We start from the raw sequence: 23,538 nt of genomic DNA on the forward strand, positions 1-23,538 counted from the left end.
ATCCTTCCTCTCCCTCCTCCTCCTCCTCCTCCTCCATCTCCCGCTCTCACAAAGACCACGCACACCACTGCTGGGACGCCAGGTGAAGCCCGTCATCAGTGGGCCTTACTGTGTTTGTTCGTTTCGGTAACATCCTCATCAAAGAAACTGAACACGACACCTCTGATGTGTAAACAAATGGCCAGATTCACTGGGCCTTTTTGCCACCAGTTTCAGGCGCTGTTCCGCCCCAGATCTGATGCATTCTGCCCCAGAAACATGATAAGTGCCCCCTTATGAATCAAACATGCGCGCGGGGCTGGAAGCGCAGCGTGCACATCGTCTGCGTGAGTCATCTCAAGGTGCAGCTGCTCTCCTGAAAGCGTTTGCGTTTAAGGGAGGATCGCGCAAACAACCGGCAGCGATGTCATTAAGTGCGGCTGTTTACGCATTCCGGGGGAATTTAATACTGTTCACGATTAACGAGGGTCAATTTTTGCATGAAATTTCTCCGCCTCCGACGAGCAGGCGTGAGTGAAGACGCAAGCAGAAGACGCCCTGCGAGAATCTTTACTGTAAAAATTTCCCCGAGCAAGAAATCATCAAATGGTACAGGTTAAGGAGCCATGCAATAATTAAGGGTGTGCGTCACGGAATTTTTTAAAAAAGGTGTTAAGAACCCCATACAAATTGAAAAATAAGCAGAAATCATGGAAATACATATATATATATATATATATCTTAAATATATCTTAAATGACAGATCTTATGGGCAGCAATGGGAAATGATTGTGAAATAACGTGCAACTACAGCGACAAGTGCTTCAAGTTTTAAAAAAAATCAGTTGACAGTTGCTGCCAGTAAGAATAATGAGCAAACGCATCGATGGGCTGGTGCATTTACTCCCATCATTTTAATCGACAATTTCCACCACAGCTGGAATATCACAGCCCGCATTTTGTCCTGTGCTGACGGTAGTGATGTATACGCTTCTACGTTTCACTAGAAGACACATCAATTTCCCCACATCCGGCGAGGACATTCAACGCACCGAAAATGTGCATTTTAAGCTCTGCTTCATACACAAAAATGCACTCAGTAGGCAGCCCCATTCGCTGATTGTGTAATTAGCTGTAGCCTTAGTAAATAAGACGTTGATTTAAGGCGGACGGCGTACGCGCCAACATATCCTCGCCATGGCGCGTTTCCCGCTGCGGGTTTCATGTGCGTAAATACGACCCTAAATGGCTAGAGCTGGCCAACTAGCTGCTAGCTAGCTACGGCCACATCATCATCACATTAATAACAATCACGCTTAGCGGTCGAGCGATCCGCGAGGCCATCGTTTCTGCTTGATAACTGACAGTCTTCCAGGTCAATGCCTTCCTCAGCGAGGCTTTTCAAAACAAAGCATGGAGAATTGAATTATATTTCAGGCTAATCCCAGACAGCAAATATTAGCTCTGGTAGTCTGCGGCAGTCGTGTGAGTAGGGGAGGGTACTGATATTAAGCCTTTTCTTTTTCCCGCATGGAGAATGGAAGAGAGTTCTGCATGACACCTGAACCTGAACAGTGAGAGTAGACAGCTGGCATTTTCTCAGTAAATTAAAGACCATGAGGTACATGCATGTACCACACACACACACACACACACACACACAGACACAGACACACACACACACACACACACACACACACATACGCACAAACACACACATACACACACAGATACACACACTCCCACAGCGATGCACAGTTCCTCCCTCGCTCCTTCTCCGTGTCTTTCTGTCTCAGTACACGGGCTCAGGGGGGTCAGGACCAAACGGATCAGACAGGCTGTCCTGGGGCAGAGCTTCCAGAGCTACTCCAGACAGCCCCCGGTGTACGTGCCGGCGGGGTTGGGGGGTGGGGGGTGGCGGTTGGGGGGGTCTGTTCTATGACTCTTTCTGCTGAGCAGTGCGCGCACGTGTGCTGGGGCGGGGAGCGCCGGGCTTGCCAGGGGTACCTTGGTGTCCAGGCGCTGTAAGTAGGAGCAGATGTACTCGATGCTGGCGCCGAACGGGTGGACGTGGAGAAAGGTGGAGATGATTCCTGAGGACGAGAGAGCACAGAAACTCAGCATCGTAACATGGCTTCACTTCTCTTCACTTCCACAGCACATGAAGAACATGATATTGAAAAGGAGGCCAATTCAGACCATGCAAAGAATATCTAGAGATATCTTCAGATATCATTCTGAAGACCTGAATTTCATCTTTATTTTTTTCTAGATGCCGCCTCCACTTAGTCATTTACACTTCTGCTGAAGGCTCTGCAAATTAAGAAAAGTGTTTAATTACTGCTTTGATGTTCCGCTCATTAATCAAGCCATTTCATCAGCGATCCTTTGCCTCCATTCATTCAAACAAATGCCACTTTTGCCTAATTAACACGGGAAGATTCTGTACTTTAGGTTGCCTGTGATAAAGTATCAAAAATGAAATATATTTTCTCTCTGCCGCATTATCTCTGCATACACTGAGCTGAACACTTCACAAAAGATAATGTCTTGAGATGCTGTATAGATAATTCATGAAGTCACTTCAGTTGGTAAAGCGTATTAAGCTATTTCCTGTATGTAAATGGCTGCTCTCAAAGCTACCGTAGAGTAAGTAGACGAGGGACTACCGTGGCAGTTGGGGGAAATACCAGGAAAGGAGCAGCACCATTAGAAGTCCTCCATGTTTTCACACTCAATTGAAGGTAAGCGTCAAAACCTTTTATTTCCTGGGCTAATTTGCATGTGCGGTCAATGCAAATTAACTGTGGGAATGAGCATTTACCCTCTGGAGATCAGTGCATCAACTTTCTTTCCTGTCCAGTGTGTAACAGCCATTTTGCTCATGTGTTTATGGAGCGGATGTACTCTTTCAACTATATACAATATGCATGAGAAGGGTGGTGGTGGGGAGGGGGGGGGGGGTAGCCAATTAGATGCAGTGCAAGCCTCGTCACACCCAAGCAGAAAGGAAGCATCCTCATTGGCTGAAGGCCTGAGATATAGCACTGACTCAAAACTGCCTTCACTTGAAGGAAGGTGTCCAGCCTCAGCCATCTGGTCCACATCACGCTCTGCCTCTGCCATTTCTGCCCATTCATCTTCATTTTTCCAGAATCAACAGCTGGGGAAAGAACAACTTTGGCCTGCTTCAGTAACAGGGGTCTGTTTTTTTTGGAGCCAGGACTTTGGGGAGCTCCCTCCCACTCAACGGGGGCTTGCCTGAATTTCAGCTTCAAAGGAGGCGTCTGGTTCAGTAGGCGTTATGGAGGGAAAGCCCAAAAATGTCCGTTGCTCTGAGAGACGGGGGCCAGGCACTGGCACGCTAGCCGCGAGCTAGCTAAGCGGCTAACCACGAGGATCATTCCGTCATGCGATGGGCCGCACGCACCAAAGACACGCAGCTGGGAGCTATCTCACATTACCCTGCAGAGTCCGCGGCGGGCCGGCAGCCAGAACATGGTCATTAAGACCGCGGGTGACGAAGGACATCTTTTGTCAGGTGATTCTCGCCCAGCGAGAGGCGTGCCGTGTTTGGGGAGAGCGATCTGACACTCCATATCATTACAGGCTAATGATGGAGCGTGTGCCCGGTGGGGTGTGTGTGTACAGGCCTCTGCTGTGACAATCTGCCTGCCCTGCCCCCCCTCCCCCACCCCCCCCAAAAAAAACAGCCTTCCCGTTTCACTTACCGACGAGCAGGGCCTCTCTTTCCGACTTGACCGGGCTGGGGGGGCCCTTTTCCGGAACGTTCTCTTTCTCCTGGCTGCAGGACACCACCGCCGACGCAGCCGCTTCCTGTGGGAGAGAGCCGGGACGTCACGCTGACAGCTCTCGGGCCACGCCCCCACTCACGCGCTGTAAAACCGGCATTCTGGGAAAGGGGTCTGGCCGGACCGAAGCTCCCGTCCATTCTGTTCCACAGCGCGGCGAGTGCGCCCGTGCGATTCGCCTCGCACATTAATCACCCTGATTTCAAACCTGCGTTCTTAGCAGAAAGAACAATGCACTGCAAAAACTTATATTTAGACTTAAGATCTTACTTCTGTTTTTTTGCTAAATAAGAGAAAAGGTTGGCAATGAGGTGAGACAGTTTGATTCATTCCAAGATTTGCCGGTGGGGTAAGGCAATTTCACTTGACAAGCAAAAAGTACCTTAAAACAAGCTTGTGTTTTCTACTTGAGAGGAAAAAGAAAAAGATTTTAAGCCTCATTACAAGACTAAAACTGGCTAAAACAGACTTTTTTTTTTACAGTGTGACAATAAATTATTTAAAACCACAAGGAGACACCCCCCCCCCCCCCACTTTGATTACACTGAAGACAGCTTTAGTAGGGGAACATTTTTTTTGACACTATCTAGACCGATGGATTCAGCTTTCGCGGTCCTGTTCGTGTACGTTTGACACGAGGTCGGGGCTGAGGCGAATTTCAGGCCACTGAAGGACGCGCCGCGCTCGGTGTCGCGAGAGCGCCGGAACCTGAGCGTAAAGTTAGGAGCCGAGCGGGGGCAGCGGGACCTGAGCGTAAAGTTAGGAGCCGAGCGGGGGCAGCGGGACCTGAGAGTAAAGTTAGGAGCCGAGCGGGGGCAGAGGGACCTGAGCGTAAAGTTAGGAGCCGAGCGGGGGCAGCGGGACCTGAGCGTAAAGTTAGGAGCCGAGCGGGGGCAGCGGGACCTGAGCGTAAAGTTAGGAGCCGAGCGGGAGCAGCGGGACCTGAGCGTAAAGTTAGGAGCCGAGCGGGAGCAGCGGGACCTGAGCGTAAAGTTAGGAGCCGAGCGGGGGCAGCGGGACCTGAGCGTAAAGTTAGGAGCCGAGCGGGGGCAGCGGGACCTGAGAGTAAAGTTAGGAGCCGAGCGGGGGCAGCGGGACCTGAGAGTAAAGTTAGGAGCCGAGCGGGCGCAGCGGGACCGGAGCGTAAAGTTAGGAGCCGAGCGGGGGCAGCGGGACCTGAGCGTAAAGTTAGGAGCTGAGCGGGGGCAGCGGGACCTGAGCGTAAAGTTAGGAGCTGAGCGGGGGCAGCGGGACCTGAGAGTAAAGTTAGGAGCCGAGCGGGGGCAGCGGAACCTGAGCGTAAAGTTAGGAGCCGAGCGGGAGCAGCGGGACCTGAGAGTAAAGTTAGGAGCCGAGCGGGAGCAGCGGGACCTGAGAGTAAAGTTAGGAGCTGAGCGGGGGCAGCGGAACCTGAGCGTAAAGTTAGGAGCCGAGCGGGGGCAGCGGAACCTGAGCGTAAAGTTAGGAGCCGAGCGGGGGTAGCGGGACCTCAGCGTAAAGTTAGGAGCCGAGCGGGGGCAGCGGGGTCGTTTTAAAGTTCGAGGCTGGAGCGGCCAGAGCTTTATGAGGAGGGAGGAGCTGAAAGGATCACACCGTTAGTGGCGCTAATGATCAAGCTGTTGTTTACCGTCAGCTGTCTGACAAGGCGGCGGGGGGGGGAGGCGGGGGGCAGCGGGGGTGCGAGTAGGCGCCGCGGGAGGGGAACGCCTGCAGGGAGCCGGCCTGCGTCACGTCTCAAGGACGCCCTTCCCGAAACTCGGTGCGGGTTGGGCCAGGATGGGACAGGGCCGCGGTCCCGGTGCTAACCTATCCCAGAGGGACCCCCCTGGCCCCGCCCCCTCTGGCCCGCCCCCTACCTGCCCTGAGTGATGTGACAGGGGCTTGATTCCCTAACCCAGTTGTGTCGGGGTGATTTATCCCACGACAAATAAAGTCCTGCCGCGCTCGATTGGCCCGTAATGATCTGTCATGTCGCAGGAGGAGGCTGGCAGGGGACGGGGGGGCGGGGGGATGGGTGTGGGGTAGGGGGGTGCGAGTGCGGCCCCAGGGCTGGGGGAGCTGGGGGAGACGCAGGGGGGGAGCAGCCCTTTTCCCACTTACGTTGGCTTGATTAGCACTCTCCTCACTCCCTCTGTCATCCTGCTCCGACGTCTCCAGCTAAAATTAAAGAAATGAGGGGAGCCGTCAGAGAGGGACATTTCAGGAAGCACGCACATGGATGCCTGTACACACACACACACACACACACACACACACAACAAACACACACACACATACACACAACACACACACACACACACACACACGACAAACACACACACACATAAACACACGACAAACACACACACACACACACACACACACGACAAACACAAATACACACATAAACGCACACACACACACACACACACACACACGACAAACACACACACACATAAACACACAACAAACACACACACACACACACACACACATACACACACAACAAACACACACACACATACACACACGACAAACACAAATACACACACAAACGCACACACACACACACATACACACACACACACATACACACACACACGACAAACACAAATACACACACAAACGCACACACACACACAAACATGGACACACACACACACACACACGCCAAACACACACACACATACACACACGACAAACACAAATACGCACATAAATGCATACACACACAAACGCACACACATACACACACATGCACACATTCACAAACATGGACACACACACACACATACACACACACACACACACACACACACCCTTTATTGTTCTGGCAGCAGAAGAACACACAAAGCAAAAACAGCGCTCAGGGCAGGCGCCTAAAGGGCTGAGGTGCTGAGGTGAGTACTCCAGATGATTTTAACGACCCCACAAATATTCACCGCCATAAAAAAGGAGAGAAAATGGCCGCCTCACAACTTTCCACAGGGCAGACCGGTATCCAGGAAGGTTTACTGACAGGCTGTGAACCCCCCCCCACCCCCCAACACATTTCAGCATGAAAATCTGCTTCAGATTCACTTCTCCAGCTTGATTGCCATTTGTGGGCTATAATTACCCAGAAAAAAACAACAACAAAAAAACAACACAGAGGACGGGGTTCTGAGGACAGACAGAGTGCAAACTGTTAATGTGTTGTGACGAGACTTTCTTTTAAAAGCGTGACCTTCAGCGCGGTCCTAATAAGAGTAACGAAGGGGGACAGCTCGGGCCAGGCGGAAATGGTGGGAAGCCGACGCTCAGCACGCCACACGCCTCGGAGCCCCGTCACGGAACAGGAAGAGGGGACAGCGCGTGAAACAGCACAGCCAACACAAAATTAACACCTTCAAAATACATACACCTTCCACCCAGGCTACTACAGATGACATGCTTCCGCATGAGTGCGCTCCCTTCCTTTGCATAGTCCAAATAGATTTCTGATTTATTGGGACAAGTTGTTCATAACAGAGGCCAACATCTGAGTATTTGACAATTCAACATTCTTTTAATGAGGAAAACAAGTCTCAGGTTGACATAATCAGTTTTGAATCCAGCATACACTTTACAGGACATGCTCAGCTTAAGGATGAATGGGTAGATGAATGGCCATGATCATGAGGGTATTAGAGCAACATGGAATACAGGCTGCTTGATTGCCCTGAATATAGAGATCCGGTTAAATATGCCATAATTTGAGCAAAATATTTCACATCAATGGTTTCCCCGTTGGTAAAACGTCTCCCAATTTGCTCCCACAGGACATTAGTGTAATTACGGCCGGTCGGGGGCAACCGCGAGGAAAAGGGACATAATTGAAAGAGACTGGTGTTAGTCAGTGGCGGGGTCCATTCGCTGGGTTGCGTGCGGACGCCATTAGTTTTTATTAGCGTCCGCGGCGGGGCGACCGCCGGTCAACTGCTGTCGTCGGGGTGGGGAGGGCAGGCTGGGCGGTGACACTCCGCCACTCTCGCTGCTTAGAAATAAACGCCCTTGTCTAACTCCAGGGTGAGACTGTGTTGTGTGTGAGTTACTTACAGGAGGCCGTGTTCTGTTTGAGTTACTCACAGGAAAGGGTGTTGTGTTTGAGTTACTCACAGGAGAGGGCGTTGTGTTTGAGTTACTCACAGGAGACCGTGTTGTGTTTGAGTTACTCACAGGAGAGGGTGTTGTGTTTGAGTTACTCACAGGAGAGGGCGTTGTGTTTGAGTTACTCACAGGAGACTGTGTTTTGTTTGATTTACTCACAGGAGGCTGTGTTGTGTTTGAGTTACTCACAGGAGGCCCTGTTGTGTTTGAGTTACTCACAGGAGACTGTGTTGTGTTTGAGTTACTCACAGGAGACTGTGTTGTGTTTGAGTTACTCACAGGAGACCGTGTTGTGTTTGAGTTACTCACAGGAGAGGGTGTTGTGTTTGAGTTACTCACAGGAGAGAGTGTTGTGTTTGAGTTACTCACAGGAGACCGTGTTGTGTTTGAGTTACTCACAGGAGAGGGTGTTGTGTTTGAGTTACTCACAGGAGAGGGCGTTGTGTTTGAGTTACTCACAGGAGACTGTGTTTTGTTTGATTTACTCACAGGAGGCTGTGTTGTGTTTGAGTTACTCACAGGAGGCCCTGTTGTGTTTGAGTTACTCACAGGAGACTGTGTTGTGTTTGAGTTACTCACAGGAGACTGTGTTGTGTTTGAGTTACTCACAGGAGAGGGTGTTGTGTTTGAGTTACTCACAGGAGAGGGTGTTGTGTTTGAGTTACTCACAGGAGAGAGTGTTGTGTTTGAGTTACTCACAGGAGACTGTGTTTTGTTTGATTTACTCACAGGAGGCTGTGTTGTGTTTGAGTTACTCACAGGAGGCCCTGTTGTGTTTGAGTTACTCACAGGAGACTGTGTTGTGTTTGAGTTACTCACAGGAGACTGTGTTGTGTTTGAGTTACTCACAGGAGAGGGTGTTGTGTTTGAGTTACTCACAGGAGAGGGCGCTGTGTTTGAGTTACTCACAGGAGAGGGTGTTGTGTTTGAGTTACTCACAGGAGAGGGTGTTGTGTTTGAGTTACTCACAGGAGAGAGTGTTGTGTTTGAGTTACTCACAGGAGAGAGTGTTGTGTTTGAGTTACTCACAGGAGAGGGTGTTGTGTTTGAGTTACTCACAGGAGAGAGTGTTGTGTTTGAGTTACTCACAGGAGAGGGCGTTGTGTTTGAGTTACTCACAGGAGAGGGTGTTGTGTTTGAGTTACTCACAGGAGAGGGCGTTGTGTTTGAGTTACTCACAGGAGAGGGCATTGTGTTTGAGTTACTCACAGGAGAGAGTGTTGTGTTTGAGTTACTCACAGGAGAGAGTGTTGTGTTTGAGTTACTCACAGGAGAGGGTGTTGTGTTTGAGTTACTCACAGGAGAGGGCGTTGTGTTTGAGTTACTCACAGGAGAGAGTATTGTGTTTGAGTCACTCACAGGAGAGGGTGTTGTGTTTGAGTTACTCACAGGAGAGGGCGTTGTGTTTGAGTTACTCACAGGAGAGGGCGTTGTGTTTGAGTTACTCACAGGAGACCGTGTTGTGTTTGAGTTACTCACAGGAGACTGTGTTGTGTTTGAGTTACTCACAGGAGAGAGTGTTGTGTTTGAGTTACTCACAGGAGAGGGCGTTGTGTGGGGGAAGGCCAGCGCTCGCTCCTTCAGGCTCTGCACTTGGCTCTCGAGTTGCACCTTCTCCTCGCCGGTCTTCTCAAGCTCCGCCTCCCTCTGCTTAAGCTCCTCCCGCATCTTCAGCAGTTGCTGCGGACAGAGGGAAAGCGGCGTCAGCACGCGGCTCGGACACCCCCCCCCCCTCCGACCCCAGACCAGACAACTGCAGCGCCGGACGGCTTCATGCACAGGCCATGCGCACTGGCTTAGTTTTAATGCTCACGTCTGCCTTTCTCGCCTCCTGAATGAGCTCGCGTTCACACTCAATGGAAATTGATCCCCCTGTACAGCGCCGTGCCCCGCGACTCGGGGTCCTACGGGGCAGGCCGCCGGCTCAGCTGCCAAACGGAATGAGGCACGGACACCTTGGGGTCCCTCACGGGTCCCAGCTGGGGTCGCCCCTCGCGTTTACCGTCACACACACGTTGACATAATTGTCACATTTGGCGGCGATTATGCAAAGCGAGAGTTGTTTTGTCTCGACAGACAGGTCCTTAATGGGGGAGAAGCAGCGGCATTTGGTCGTCCCGGGTTAAAGTCAGGGAGCGAGCGCCATTTTCGTTCGGCCTGCTGTCAGGGCGGGCCCGCAGCCCTGCAGAGAGCGACAGCGGATTGCCTGGTGACGGACAGGGCCCAGACGGCGACACCCTGCAGCTCTGTCGCGTTGGCAGCTCTGTGCTTTCACTCGATGTTTATCTGTCCCTGTCTGGCTAGGCCTTTACAGCCACCAGACATAAAACACAAAAAAAAACTTTAAAAAAAAAATCTGATCTCTGTTCCAGAACCCTGTACCTGGTTGGGTTAGGTGTGTTTTTTTTGTTTTTTTTCTTTTCTCTTTGTCAGGGCCCTGATGAATAAATAACACAGCATCTGGCGCCCTCGCAGAGCTGCCGGAGGAGAATAATACGATCAAGACCTTAAGTGGGAGGGGGGATCACGCACAAAAGCAGCACAGAGGAGGGAAGATGCAGGGTCAGCAGCGGGGGGAGAGTAAGCACGCTTGTGGGTGGGGGGGGGGGCATTCAATAAACTCCTCAGTTTCAAACAATAAGAAAAACATATAAATATATGCACATATATGTTTGCAAATTCATTTACATAAGATATATAATCATAATTAGCTTGGGATTCACCAAGATAAATGGAAAAAAAAGTGGCTTTAGCATGTCAGTGTGAGAACATGACAGCACATGATTACACATAGCTGCTCAGTCCATGCAGGCCCTAGAGTCTCCAGCCCCATGAATAGCCTGGTCTTCTCTGCATCTACTGCACGACCTGGCAGCTGGTTCACGTACTGACATCTGAGTTTAAAAAAAAAAAAAAATAAATAAATAAATAAAAACCCTGTGGTATTATTCAGCGAGAGTTCAGGATAATGCGTCACAGCAGTTATCTGGCTGTGCCTTGCGGTGGTAGGTGTAGCATCTGGGAGCGAATGGTTCCTTTCAGAGGAGGAGGTGTGTGTGGGGGGGGGCTATGCGGAGGTACTGGCGGGGTGTGGGGGGGGCAGCGCTGCGTAGTGCTCGCTCGCTCGCTCTCTATCACGGACCTGCGGGGGAACCGGAGGAGGACCTGTAACCGCTGACTGCAGGGGGGGAGGGACAGGCTCCGCTCGCGGTTTACTGGCAAGCCGTATTTTTACCGCTCTTAATCACTGCAGATGTGATGCATCGCCATTCCCGCTCGCTCCGCGGTGATCGGGTCTGCCAACGAGAGGCTTTCCGGCAGGAGGAGTAGCCGTAGCCGCGGTCCGTGCCTTGGTTGTTTGGGAAACTGACTTTGGAATGATCCGTCACAGCCACTCACACACACGGATGAGATAAGCACCGGTATAACTTAATCAGGTCGCAGGGCACAATGGGACGCTGTCTAGCTAGACCTCGGGCAGATGGGTGTGTTGGATCCCCCGCTAACCAGCAAGCAGGCTGCGGAGGGTAGTTAATTAATTTAACAAAGTCATACATCAAGGCGTAAATATCCAACGAATGGGCCTACGCCTTTCTGTTTCCTGCTTCCCAGAAGGGCCCTCTTTCATTCTGTTTCAGTAACAATACACTGTGAATCCAGTTTTCGTTTTTGTGTGACGTTTTGCCACAAATCACCGAGTTTCCTGTCGCAACTGTTTGGACAGCAAATAGAACTTTTTCTGACCTTTCTCCAAAACATTTTTAACCGCCTCATCATTTCTTACACAACTTCTGAAAGTCCCTCTGGACGGACGCGTCCTCTAAGATGATTGCGATGTAATGCCTCACAGATAGAAAAACGCCGTCTGAAAGAGGCCGACGGACAAATTGGTTTTGAGGTCTCGATCCGAGCAGGTTCGCTCCCCTCATCCCACACGCGACGCTTTCTGAAGGAGCGTCTCAGTTTAATTATTCAGTATTTACAGTTCTGTCGAGTCTGAAAGGGCAGCCTAATTTACGCCCTGTGTCTGAAGCGGGGTCCGGCGTCTGTTTTCTCCGTTGTTTGCGGTTCCATTAAAAGCCGCACATCAGCTATTGATCTGGGCTCGGGAGCACGGCCGGGGCATGAATAAAACATTCGCGCAGAACCGTTCGGCTAATTTGGTCGACAGGGTCGCTCAGGCGGTGGTCCTCAAACCAGCGTAAAACCCGGGGAAAAAGGGTTAAGGTGGACATTTACTGACCCGGCATTTACTCTTTCCGCCTTGCAGATAAATTACTGAACATGGTGCGTGCCAAACTAAGCAATTCACGCGTGGGTTTCCTGAGAAAAGCTTATTGACCTTTATCCAGACAGCTTGTAATTAATAAACATTCCCAGGATTGAAATGATTACTGCATGCAGAACTACAGATACACATCAGAGAACAGCTCAGCGTTTCCTCTACAGCAGGGGGATACAATCGTCTTCGAGAAGGGCTGGTGTGGGTGGGGGGAGGTTTTTGTTTTAGCCCTGAATTACAACACCTGGGCCCTGAATCACAAAGCAGGATTACTGCTTTGTGAAATACCCTCCATATTTAACCATATCATAGTAATCACGGTCTTCAGTCAAGACCTCAATACGTAGAATCAGGTGTCTGTGCTAGACTGTGTTAGTCTAGGTTGTACTCTTTTGGTCTATGTTGTACTATGTGTCTGTGCTGGACTGTATCATTCGGTGCTGGACTGTGTTAGTCTAGGTTGTACTGTGTTAGTCAATTCTGGACTGTGTGTGAGTGCTGGACTGTCTCAGTCTGTGCTGGTCTGCATGAGTAAGAGCTGGAGTGGTCAGAGCTGGGGCGGTCAGTGCTGGAGCTGGAGTGGTCAGTGCTGGGGCGGTCAGTGCTGGAGCTGGAGTGGTCAGTGCTGGAGCGGTCAGTGCTGGAGCTGGAGTGATCAGTGCCGGAGCTGGAGCGGTCAGTGCCGGAGCGGTCAATGCTGGAGCTGGAGCGGTCAGTGCTGGGGCAGTCAGCGCTGGAGTGGTCAGTGCTGGGGCGGTCAGTGCTGGAGCTGGCGTGGTCAGTGCTGGGGCGGTCAGTGCTGGAGCGGTCAGTGCTGGGGCGGTCAGTGCTGGAGCTGGAGTGGTCAGTGCTGGAGCTGGAGTGGTCAGTGCCGGAGCTGGAGTGGTCGGTGCTGGAGTGGTCAGTGCTGGATTGGTCAGTGGCGCAGGGCCGGTTGCGGTACCTTCTGCATGCCCTGCAGGGCCTGCTGCAGGAAGCTGAGCTGCTGCTGGCGCGTGGCTTCCTCCTCGCTGCGCTGCGGCTGCGCCTTGCCCTGCTCCTGCTTCAGCAGCTCCACCTCGTTCCTGTACGCGTCCAGCTGGCAGCGCAGGCTGTCGTTCTCCTCACGCAACGACTCCGCCTGCGCAGCCGGGCCTGGGGGGGGGGGGGGGGGGGGAGGGGAGAGGGGGGGAGAGGGGGGAGAGGGGAGAGAGAGACAGAGAGAGGGAGGGAGAGAGGGAGAGAGAGAGATAGAGAGAGAGAGAGAGAACAAGAAACGGGGAATGAGGGAGAGAAAGAGAGGGAGAGAGAAAAAGAGAGGAAACAAGAGAGAGGGGGTATGGGACAGAGAGGGAATAAAGAGGTAGGGAAGGAGAGAGAGAAAGAGAGGTAATGAGAGAGAGGTGGACAGAAAGGTCACAGACGTGTATGCTTTTCTTTTTGTGTCTAACCTGTGTTGCTCTGTGGGAGTGTGTCAGGGTGATAGAGGGTAGGGCTGGCAGGGATGTGTCCACGTGCGCTTCTGTGTGCGCGTGAGCTCGCCATAAGAAAGCATAAGAAAGAAAAAGACGGGCAGAGGAAAACCTGAGTGTGAGGAATGGACAGAGAGACGGCGGGGTGCTCAGAGAGAGAAAGAGACGGAGAGAGCGAGAGAGTTTGAGAGAGAAACACCCCCGCGGCCTGGCTAACGCGGCTGAAAACACAGCGCAGATGCTACAACAACGGGAGGAAGAAGGAGCGGAAGCGAATATGAAAAATGCGCGTGGGTTCGTGATTAAAGACCCTCTACCAGAAACGAAGATAATTTCCCGCACATACATGTCCCGCACTAATTAGGGAGGATTAAATAAAGAACCATTAATTGGAAATTGACTTAATGCGCCGTGGGCATCGTTACTAAATATCCGCGATTACGCGAGCGGCATCGCCACCCCTCACCTTGGAAGCCAGCTAATCAGGGCCTGGAGCGGCAGATTACACAGAGCCGCGCTAAATTAGCGCCGCCTCCTTATTCGGGCTCAACAAAAGGCTGGCCGGCCTCGGCTTGGCACTCGACGGAACGAATTCCGTTTTCCGTTGGAAATGGCAGACATAAAAAGTCGCCGCCCAAACGTGAATGCCTGAAAAGAGAGGGGGGGCCGCCCCGGCACCCTGAACGCAGGCTTGACGGGAGCGCCGTTACTTTGGCGGTATCTTAATAACGAATGGGCGAGCGTTTGACCGGCTACGAGGGAGAGGAATAAGTGTTTCGCCGGGACAAAAGAAGTGTTTTACAACTTCCTCTATGCCTGGTGATATTTTACACTGCCTTTTGTGACGGCAACACAATTTTCTTTTTGCTAATTTTATCATTATTAACGGGGCAATTTTTTTTCTAAAGCAATTTCCAGAGGGTTACTTTGAATTTTCTTTCTCATTCACACCCAGAAATGTATCAATACTCGTAGTGATAATGCGTTACAGGAAACAATTACGCTGTGCTCTGCTTAAATTTGACCATGGCGGCATGCATATGGCCACATAATAGCATCATGAGGCCAATGCATCATCATGTCTTGCGCCATGACATCATCTAGCGACAGACCGACCAACCGCTTGCGTCATCCAATGAAAAGAAGTTTCCGGAAACACTGCCGGCGGGGCGGCTGTACACTCACGCCAACGCGCATGAGCTTAGCAATCCCGACAGCCTGCGTTGGTGTGTGTGTGTGTGCATGTGGGTGGGGTCGGGGGGTGGGGTTAAGGAGAGCAAATGAACCCCCCCTCCCCCCGACCACCCCACCCCCCCCTCCCCCCGTCTCTGTGTACAGAGAGCGTATTGATCTGAGGGCCTCATTGAGCCGCTACCAGAAGAGGCGCTGAGATTCACTTTCCTGTAGCGCTGCGGGCGGTCCGATCGACCGCGGGCGATCGCACACACGGTCCGGCCGGCCGCCGCACGTCAATTTTCAGAAGGCAGGTGCCGATTGGCTTTACATTTTTTTTTAAACGGGCTAAAAAAAGAGGGGGCCTAAAAAATGAGATGAATGCAAATGTGCTCTTCCTGTGGAATTTCAGCAGGTTTGCCGCACGCTCGTTACATAGGTTTGCAGCGTACTGCTGCCAGGTTAAATAACATTAAATCAGTTACAAGAAATACAAGCCCGCCCCCCTAAACGGAGCCCGCGTTAACCTCTAATATTCACATCAAATCAGACAGAACGGCTATCTGCCAATTACGGCTGCATTTCACCAGGAGTCATCAAGACTTTCTTCCGGTCCGTTCAAAATGTTTGACAGATGCCCGAAAGATCGTTACTGTTTTTCTTTTTTTCTTTTCTTTTTTTTTAAATAGGCAAGGTTTCACTCAAAGCGAGGGAAGGGAGAGGGAAGGAAAAACACGCGAAACTACTGATTAAATTTGCATCCATCTGCATATTAACGAGGGACGTTGTCACATCTGAAAGTTCTCGGGGATGGTTACCGGGCGCAACTAAGACAACACAACAGGGTGCCGGGAGGGAGGAGGCGGGCTCCTCCACAGCAGGCCTCATCGCCAGCGGCAGCAAAGGACATGAGTGAGAGCAACTTAGCTGTGATGTGGGGGGGGGGGGAGGACAGGGAGGGACGGGGGGGAGGGGGGGTGCGCTTTAATATGCGATGATTCTCTTCAGCAGGCAGAGACAGGTACAAGCCCCGCCGTATGCAAAAAGGCCCTTAATGACACTAAAGCCGCATTCAAATCAGCTCTGCCCAGCCGCACCACCAGCTGGCCGGCATCCCTGAGACCCCCCCCCCCCCCCCCCCCCCCCCCCCCCCCCCCCGCCATAAACCGCTACTCCGGGCGCCATTCGGTGCGGCTGAATGACAGGAGCTGTGACACAATCAAAAATAATGTCGCCGCCCTTTCCCGGCAGCCCCGCCCCCCCATGCCCCCCTCCCCTCCCCCCAAGGTGACTGACTGATTGGCTGACTGACGGCTTTGCTGCAGTGCCTGACCAGAAAGCTCTAGCGCTATCTGTGAGGACAAAAGAACGGGAACTTCATTTAAAATTCAGGCACGGGCTTTAGTCACTTTAGGTGTCTGTCTGAACGCCCCAACCACAGTCTCCCCTCTGTTTGCTCACAGCCAAACGTTATTTAAGAAACCTGCTTTTGAAATGGTCTTTTTTTCCAGAGTGCCCTGTACTGAATTCTGGCAAGGCTAATGTTCCTGTCACAAACGGAAGCTTCTGGACTAGGAGCCATCCTTTGTTTTGGTAGGCCTTGCTCAGCCCGCTCATTGTAGCGTGCGATGCTCACGGAACAGGGGACCAGCTGAAAGAGCTGGGACTGTGCGAGAGAAACAGTAGCTAGGTGAGCTCCATTAGGCATACGGGTGCATATACGTGCTATTGGACAGGAGACGAAGGGACTGCCCCTGGGATTCGCTGTAAAGTAGGCAGCACAATCCCAACTCAGCATGCTACCTAGCATATAACGGAGAAAAACTGGAGCAACAGGGAACTGAGCACTCCCTGCAGGGCCTGCTTATGTCCTTTAAGGGAGAGCGCTACTCATCTCCTGCTTCCTGCAATTCACTTAGTCTATTGTGCCGCGCGATTGGAGGAGAAAGGCTTCATTAATTCAGCTAATTACAAACTTATCTGATCTGCGGGGAGCTCAATGGCTGCTTTTAAAGGAAACCCACAGACTTCCCCAGAGCACCTCTCGAAGGCCGTGATTGGCTAATTGATGTTGTGGGCAGGGGCGTTCTCTGGGGTAAATCGCTGCAGTCGGGGTGGGAAATTAACACCAGCCACCAGCCAGGTGCTGGTAAATTTTATCTGGCTGGTAAGTCTGTTCACTACAACTGGCCCGTTTGGCAGGTAACCACCCGTCACTTGGAGGTTCTGTTTTGCTCTAAATATCTAGTTGCCAGGTAAAACAGTGGAACTGGCTGGTGAATGTTTGGGCTGCGCCAGCCTCTGCGGCCGGTGGATAAAGACGTTCGTTTCCCGCGCTGGCTGCGGTTCTGAAGCCGCCGGACCGGCGGATAGCCCGAGCGGCGCGGCGTGTCGCGTCGTACCCGAGTCGTCGGAGTCTTTGCTGCTCTCCGGGACGTCCTCCATGTCGTCGTCCGACATCTCCATCTCCTCCTCCCGCCGGATGCCCATCAGCTCCTCGTTGTGGATGTTGCGGATTTCCTGCGTCAGAGGAGGGAAACGGGCGTAGATTAAGCACCGTGCGCACGACTCTCCGGGGAGGAGAATCTGCTATAACCCTGCTATAACATGCTATAACACATATATTACACATAGTTAGTCACACATGAGGGAGAAGGGTCAGGGTGACATCAGAGATTACTGGCTACGGCTGCCGTGGGCTGGCTGTGGTTATCTTGGGCTGACTGTGGGCTGATGGTGGTTGTCATGGGCTGATGGTTGTTATCGTGGACTGACGGTGGTTATCATGTGCTGACTGGTTATCATTGGCTGATGGTGGCTATCGTGGGCTGACTGTGGTTATCATGGGCTGATGGTGGTTGCCATGGGCTGATGGTTGTTATCGAGGGCTGACTGTGGTTATCGTGGGCTGACTGTGGTTGTCATTGGCTGATGGTGGTTATCGTGGGCTGACTGTGGTTGTCATGGGCTGATGGTGGTTATCATGGGCTGACTGTGGTTGTCATGGGCTGATGGTGGTTATCGTGGGCTGACTGTGGTTGTCATGGGCTGATGGTGGTTATTGTGGGCTGACTGTGGTTGTCATTGGCTGATGGTGGTTATCGTGGGCTGATGGTGGTTATCGTGGGCTGACTGTGGTTGTCATTGGCTGATGGTGGTTATCGAGGGCTGACTGTGGTTATCGTGGGCTGACTGTGGTTGTCATTGGCTGATGGTTGTTATCATGGGCTGATTGTGGTTGTGATGGGCTGATGGTGGTTATTGTGGGCTGACTGTGGTTGTGATGGGCTGATGGTGGTTATTGTGGGCTGACTGTGGTTGTCATGGGCTGATGGTGGTTATCGTGGGCTGATGGTGATTATCATGGGCTGAATGTGGTTACCAACAAGGGTGCATCTGGGGGGACCTGCAGGGGGGACCTGCAGGGTGTGTGTGGGGTGTGGGGGAGGAGCATGCAGCTGGGAACAGATGGTAGAGTCCAATCGGTACATAAGGGAGCTGGATGAGGCAGTCCTGAGGCTATTGGAGCAATCGAGTGAGTAAATGAAATGAGAGAGTAAACGTGCACAAAGAGGAAACACATTCCTCTGATCCTCTGACATCGCCTCCGGGAGGAGAGAGAAGGAGAGGGAAAGGGTGAGAGAGAGAGAGGGAGAGGAAGAGAGAGAGAGAGAGAGAGAGAGGGAGAGGAAGAGAGTGAGAGAGGGAGGGGGAGACATAGAGAGAGAGGGAGAGAGAGAGAGAGAGAGAGATACAGACAAAAGACTGCAGGCACAAACACTGCCATCTGCCCTGTGCTTTGCAATGCCCTGATCTTATGGCATATTCCAGATGTTGCACAGGTAGTACAAAAAACAAACAAACAAACAAGCATGCCCATATGCCCAGAGAAGGGACATAAAATGCCATTTGGAGCAGTTACAGGGCGGAAGCTGCTACATTGTGATAGGGGGGTTTGCAGCTGTTTTTTTTAGAAGTCTTGAAAAATCACCTGGCCAAGGACACACATTCCCCTGAAAGCCACAGAGCTGAAGCAGATTTCCTTTCCCGTTTACCCTGAAAGCAGCCTGCGTCACAGAGGCTGCCAGCTCCGACGGGCCCACCGCACTCAGCGTGAGGAGGATGTAGAGAGCGGGGGGCCTCCTGTACAGAGCCGCTACTTACCGAAGCCTGAGCGGGAGCGTGCAGTGGCCTGGCCGACTCACCCAGGGAGCTGTCCGCCTGCACGCTGGGCAGCCATTACTGCGAAACCCTGATTATGTGCCTTCCCTGCGTGTGTGTGTGTGCGTGCGTGCGTGCGTGTGTGCGTGCGTGTGTGTGTGCGTGTGTGTGTGTGTGTGTGTGTGTGTGCGTGCGTGTGTGCGTGTGTGTGCGCCCGGCTCGTCTGGAGGGTGAACCTTACCTGCCGTTAACTGGCATTAATCCCGCAACTATGGCTCTCCATAGGCCTTGCAGCAGTCAGTTATTGAACAGGAGTAAACAGCTGTGCTATGGGGGGGGGGGGGGGGGGAGCGGGGACCGGGGAAGGGCGGGGGGGGGGGGGGTGTAAGACAGACTGTGTTTGTCATCGATCCCCGTTTTTCTAATCGGCGCAGGTGCACGGCGATGAGACTCAGAGGCAGGAGCTGCGGAAGGACGGGCAGCAGCGTGAGTTACGCACCATTTCATTTTCCATAAAAGCGTAATTTCATTCTCAGCCATCGGGCCGTTTAGCAGATTAAACAAAACGAAACAAAACTAAACGGAACGCGCGGCTAAATTTTAAAAACCGCTCCTGTCGGTTAGTTATTGCGGAAATAAGCGGAGGATCACGTCGCCTATTTATCCTCCCGCCGCTGCCTCATTTTTCCCTCCGATGAAAGATGGGGAGAGCGAGGCTTTGCATCAGCCTCCCCCGTAGTCTCTGCATCTCTGCAGGAGGAGACGGCGCCGCACGCACGGCCAGCAGCCTCCGCTCTGCTCCAATCAGGCGGCTGTCTGCCCTCCGGCCCCGGCGGGGGGGCCTGAACCAAGCCTCCGACCCCCGGTGGCTCAGGAGGAGGGGCGCAACGGCAGGGCCGCGACGATAGGGGGCGCTGGAGAACACTTTAAGTAGGTAGGCTGAGAACAGCGGTTACTACTTAGGCAGGAAAAGATCGCGGCTCTCAGGGTGCATGCTGGGAAAAAAAAGAAATGGATCACCCTCTCCAAGGCAAATGTGATCAATTTAGTGAGGCATACATTCACTGAGGTTTTAATTTAAACAATCGATAAATTAAATTTCATCAGCTCACAATCAGTGTCTTGTAAATAAGAATAAATGGACCGGAATGCGAACATTCCTTCAGTATGGATTTGCTGTATAATCCAAAGCCCAGAACCAAATGAAAAATCTGGGTCTAAGCAGCTGATGCTTCAGCATCTCAGCCTTTCAGAATACATACATGTATGTTTGCAACCTAAAAACCAAATTCTTAATTTGGTCCAGAATATTAGAAGATGAAATTCAGGAGGATAGCCCACCCATTTCAGGGCACCATAATGTGGAGTGCAGAGCCAAATCAAGAAAGAAATATGCCTTGGTCCCAAACATAATGGAGCTCACAGCATTCATGCACATTATTAAAAAGAGGCTGAACCGTGAAAACCCCTTTTCACTCATAAAACTTGACATGGTTGTGCACATTATTAAAAAGATTGAGGTTCTGATAAACCCACAGAGTCCAATCACTACGGGATTGTCCTTGAACTTTCAGTGGTCAAAATCATCTGGGCTCCTCTGTCTGACCCGGGGGGGGGGGGGGGGGGGGGGGCTGACAGTGACCGACCGAGGTTAAGGGTACAGCTCATAACGGTTAAGGGTACAGCTCTAAATGGTTAAGGGTACAGCTCATAATGGTTAAGGGTACAGCTCATAACGGTTAAGGGTACAGCTCTAAATGGTTAAGGGTACAGCTCATAACGGTTAAGGGTACAGCTCTAAATGGTTAAGGGTACAGCTCTAAATGGTTAAGGGTACAGCTCTAAATGGTTAAGGGTACAGCTCTAAATGGTTAAGGGTACAGCTCATAATGGTTAAGGGTACAGCTCATAACGGTTAAGGGTACAGCTCTAAATGGTTAAGGGTACAGCTCATAACGGTTAAGGGTACAGCTCATAGCGGTTAAGGGTACAGCTCTAAATGGTTAAGGGTACAGCTCTAAATGGTTAAGGGTACAGCTCATAATGGTTAAGGGTACAGCTCTAAATGGTTAAGGGTACAGCTCTAAATGGTTAAGGGTACAGCTCTAAATGGTTAAGGGTACAGCTCATAACGGTTAAGGGTACAGCTCATTACGGTTAAGGGTACAGCTCTAAATGGTTAAGGGTACAGCTCTAAATGGTTAAGGGTACAGCTCTAAATGGTTAAGGGTACAGCTCTAAATGGTTAAGGGTACAGCTCTAAATGGTTAAGGGTACAGCTCATAACGGTTAAGGGTACAGCTCTAAATGGTTAAGGGTACAGCTCATAATGGTTAAGGGTACAGCTCATAACGGTTAAGGGTACAGCTCTAAATGGTTAAGGGTACAGCTCTAAATGGTTAAGGGTACAGCTCATAATGGTTAAGGGTACAGCTCATAACGGTTAAGGGTACAGCTCTAAATGGTTAAGGGTACAGCTCTAAATGGTTAAGGGTACAGCTCATAATGTTTAAGGGTACAGCTCATAATGGTTAAGGGTACAGCTCATAACGGTTAAGGGTACAGCTCTAAATGGTTAAGGGTACAGCTCATAACGGTTAAGGGTACAGCTCTTAACGGTTAAGGGTACAGCTCTAAATGGTTAAGGATACAGCTCATAATGGTTAAGGGTACAGCTCATAATGGTTAAGGGTACAGCTCATAATGGTTAAGGGTACAGCTCTAAATGGTTAAGGGTACAGCTCTAAATGGTTAAGGGTACAGCTCATAGCGGTTGAGTAAACCGCGTGGAGAGGGCGGAGCGCACGCATAGCGTGTGTGATATCCGCCCCGGGGACACACTCCTCTGCCTGCGGCGGGACGGCCTGTCCGCTCACACGGGCTCTCTTCTGTAAGACGGAGCATCCTCTTCGGCAGGGAAGACACGGGCCAAAGGGTGTTTAATAACGATGCCATTACAGCACCGGTAATGGGCTCGACTCACTCAACAGCGCGAAAGGAGGGGGGGAAAAAAAAGCCTCCCGCAGCAGCTCGGGAGGAAGGGAAAATGAGACGTCCTGTCCTTCACAGGCACTAAAAATAAGCCCCCGTCAATGGGAGAAAATGAGAAGTCGATGTGCCTAGTTAAGGAGGCAAATGGGGGAGAGGTCTGGAGGAGTTATGAGAAAATAAAGGGGGTGATTGTGAATGATGACGGCGGGGTGATGACGCGCGCGGTTCGCCCTTTCATCAGCGAGCACGCCTTTCGCTCGGCGAGATCATTTGCAAACCCCCGAACTCCGATCCGGCTTCCGTTTCCTGACAGCCGGCTTCGAGATGTGTCGCTAGGCGAACGACTGAAACGGTGACGCTGATGCGTACGAAAAGGTACGCATACAACGCAACAGGTTACGACAGACGCTCGTGAAAGTCTTTGAAGAGGGATCTTCGCTGACGGAAGTTTGTTCAAACCCTCGGAAGAGGAATCGTCATTAATTCTGGCATCCCTTCTTGGGATCGGAAAACGGGACCGGAGACATGAAACGAATGTTCAGAGACGCACGGCGAACCGTACGCGCGGAAATCGCGCTGTTTCCCAATTACCGTCACACCTCACGTGCGAAGATTTCTCCACGCCAAAACTCGAATCGGGCGGACCCGCGACGAACGACGAATCGCGCGGCTACAAACGTGCCAAAACGCTCATGGCTGGTAAAAAACGACCCGCGAACCGAAGCGGGAAAGACGATGTGCTGCGATGCACGCCTCATACGCGTCGGTTAAAGCCTTCCGCGTTCTGCAAAAGCCACGGTTTGAGCAGCCAAAGAGACTAATAATGCAAAGGGTGTTTTGGGGATTAGCATATTCTCATTGGGAAAAAAAAAAAACTGACAATATTTCGATCCGTCTTTGATTCTTTGCCTCTGTGCAAAACGCGAACCGGATAATTACACTGAAAATATCATATTTGCACACCAAAGCCTAAAGGCTTTTGCCACGAATGTAATTTACAAATTGTGTAGCCGCTGAACGCATATGTTACACCTGAACATCTGGCATTACAGGACAAAAAAGATTTTCCATAATTAACTTTGTGCTTGAGGGACAGGACGAAATGAAATAAATACAACCAACAAAATACAATAATTACTCATTAACTGATAAAATCTTTCCATCTCAAGATGGCTGACCCCAATTGGTGTAGAAACAAAACATACAAACAGGCCTGATATTGGAGTAATGTGGGCTCAAGCAGGTGACATCAACCAAAACGGTGAATCTAAACCTGCACATGCAAAACTTTATTGACTTGGCCAGCGTACCACAGCATGTGTATCCTGGGAATCTGAGTCGTGTAATTATTTGTAATGCTTTAAACCTCTATTTTCCCCAGTGCTCAAAATAAAATCCGTCATTCGTATGATTGCACCTTTTGTTCAGCAACAAAAGATTTCCTTTGAAAATTCTCAGGAACCCGCAGGAAACTGAATCCCACTTTACGTGAAGAGTTGGAGCATTTCTGGTGCATAACTGATCCAGGGGTGGCGGTGAGTCAGGCTGGGAATGACGTAAAAGCGCAGAAGCACAGCCTGCA

At 51.3% G+C, this 23,538-nt stretch overlaps 1 protein-coding gene across 4 annotated transcripts in view; it reads right to left on the reverse strand.

Moving 5' to 3' along the window:
- enox2 (ecto-NOX disulfide-thiol exchanger 2) overlaps positions 1–23,538 on the reverse strand; it is a 231,175-nt gene that overhangs the window by 3,044 nt on the left and 204,593 nt on the right. For all 4 annotated transcript variants that reach the window (XM_035407473.1, XM_035407472.1, XM_035407474.1 and 1 more), the window contains 6 exons: positions 17,207–17,324; positions 13,124–13,314; positions 9,438–9,578; positions 5,892–5,948; positions 3,711–3,816; positions 1,987–2,072 (listed from right to left, as the gene is read on the reverse strand). In XM_035407473.1, coding sequence (XP_035263364.1) covers positions 1,987–2,072; positions 3,711–3,816; positions 5,892–5,948; positions 9,438–9,578; positions 13,124–13,314; positions 17,207–17,324 — 699 coding nt within the window. The remainder of the gene's footprint in view (positions 1–1,986; positions 2,073–3,710; positions 3,817–5,891; positions 5,949–9,437; positions 9,579–13,123; positions 13,315–17,206; positions 17,325–23,538) is intronic.

This window comes from Anguilla anguilla, chromosome 3 (genome assembly GCF_013347855.1).
Source record: "Anguilla anguilla isolate fAngAng1 chromosome 3, fAngAng1.pri, whole genome shotgun sequence".
Lineage (NCBI taxonomy): Eukaryota > Metazoa > Chordata > Actinopteri > Anguilliformes > Anguillidae > Anguilla > Anguilla anguilla.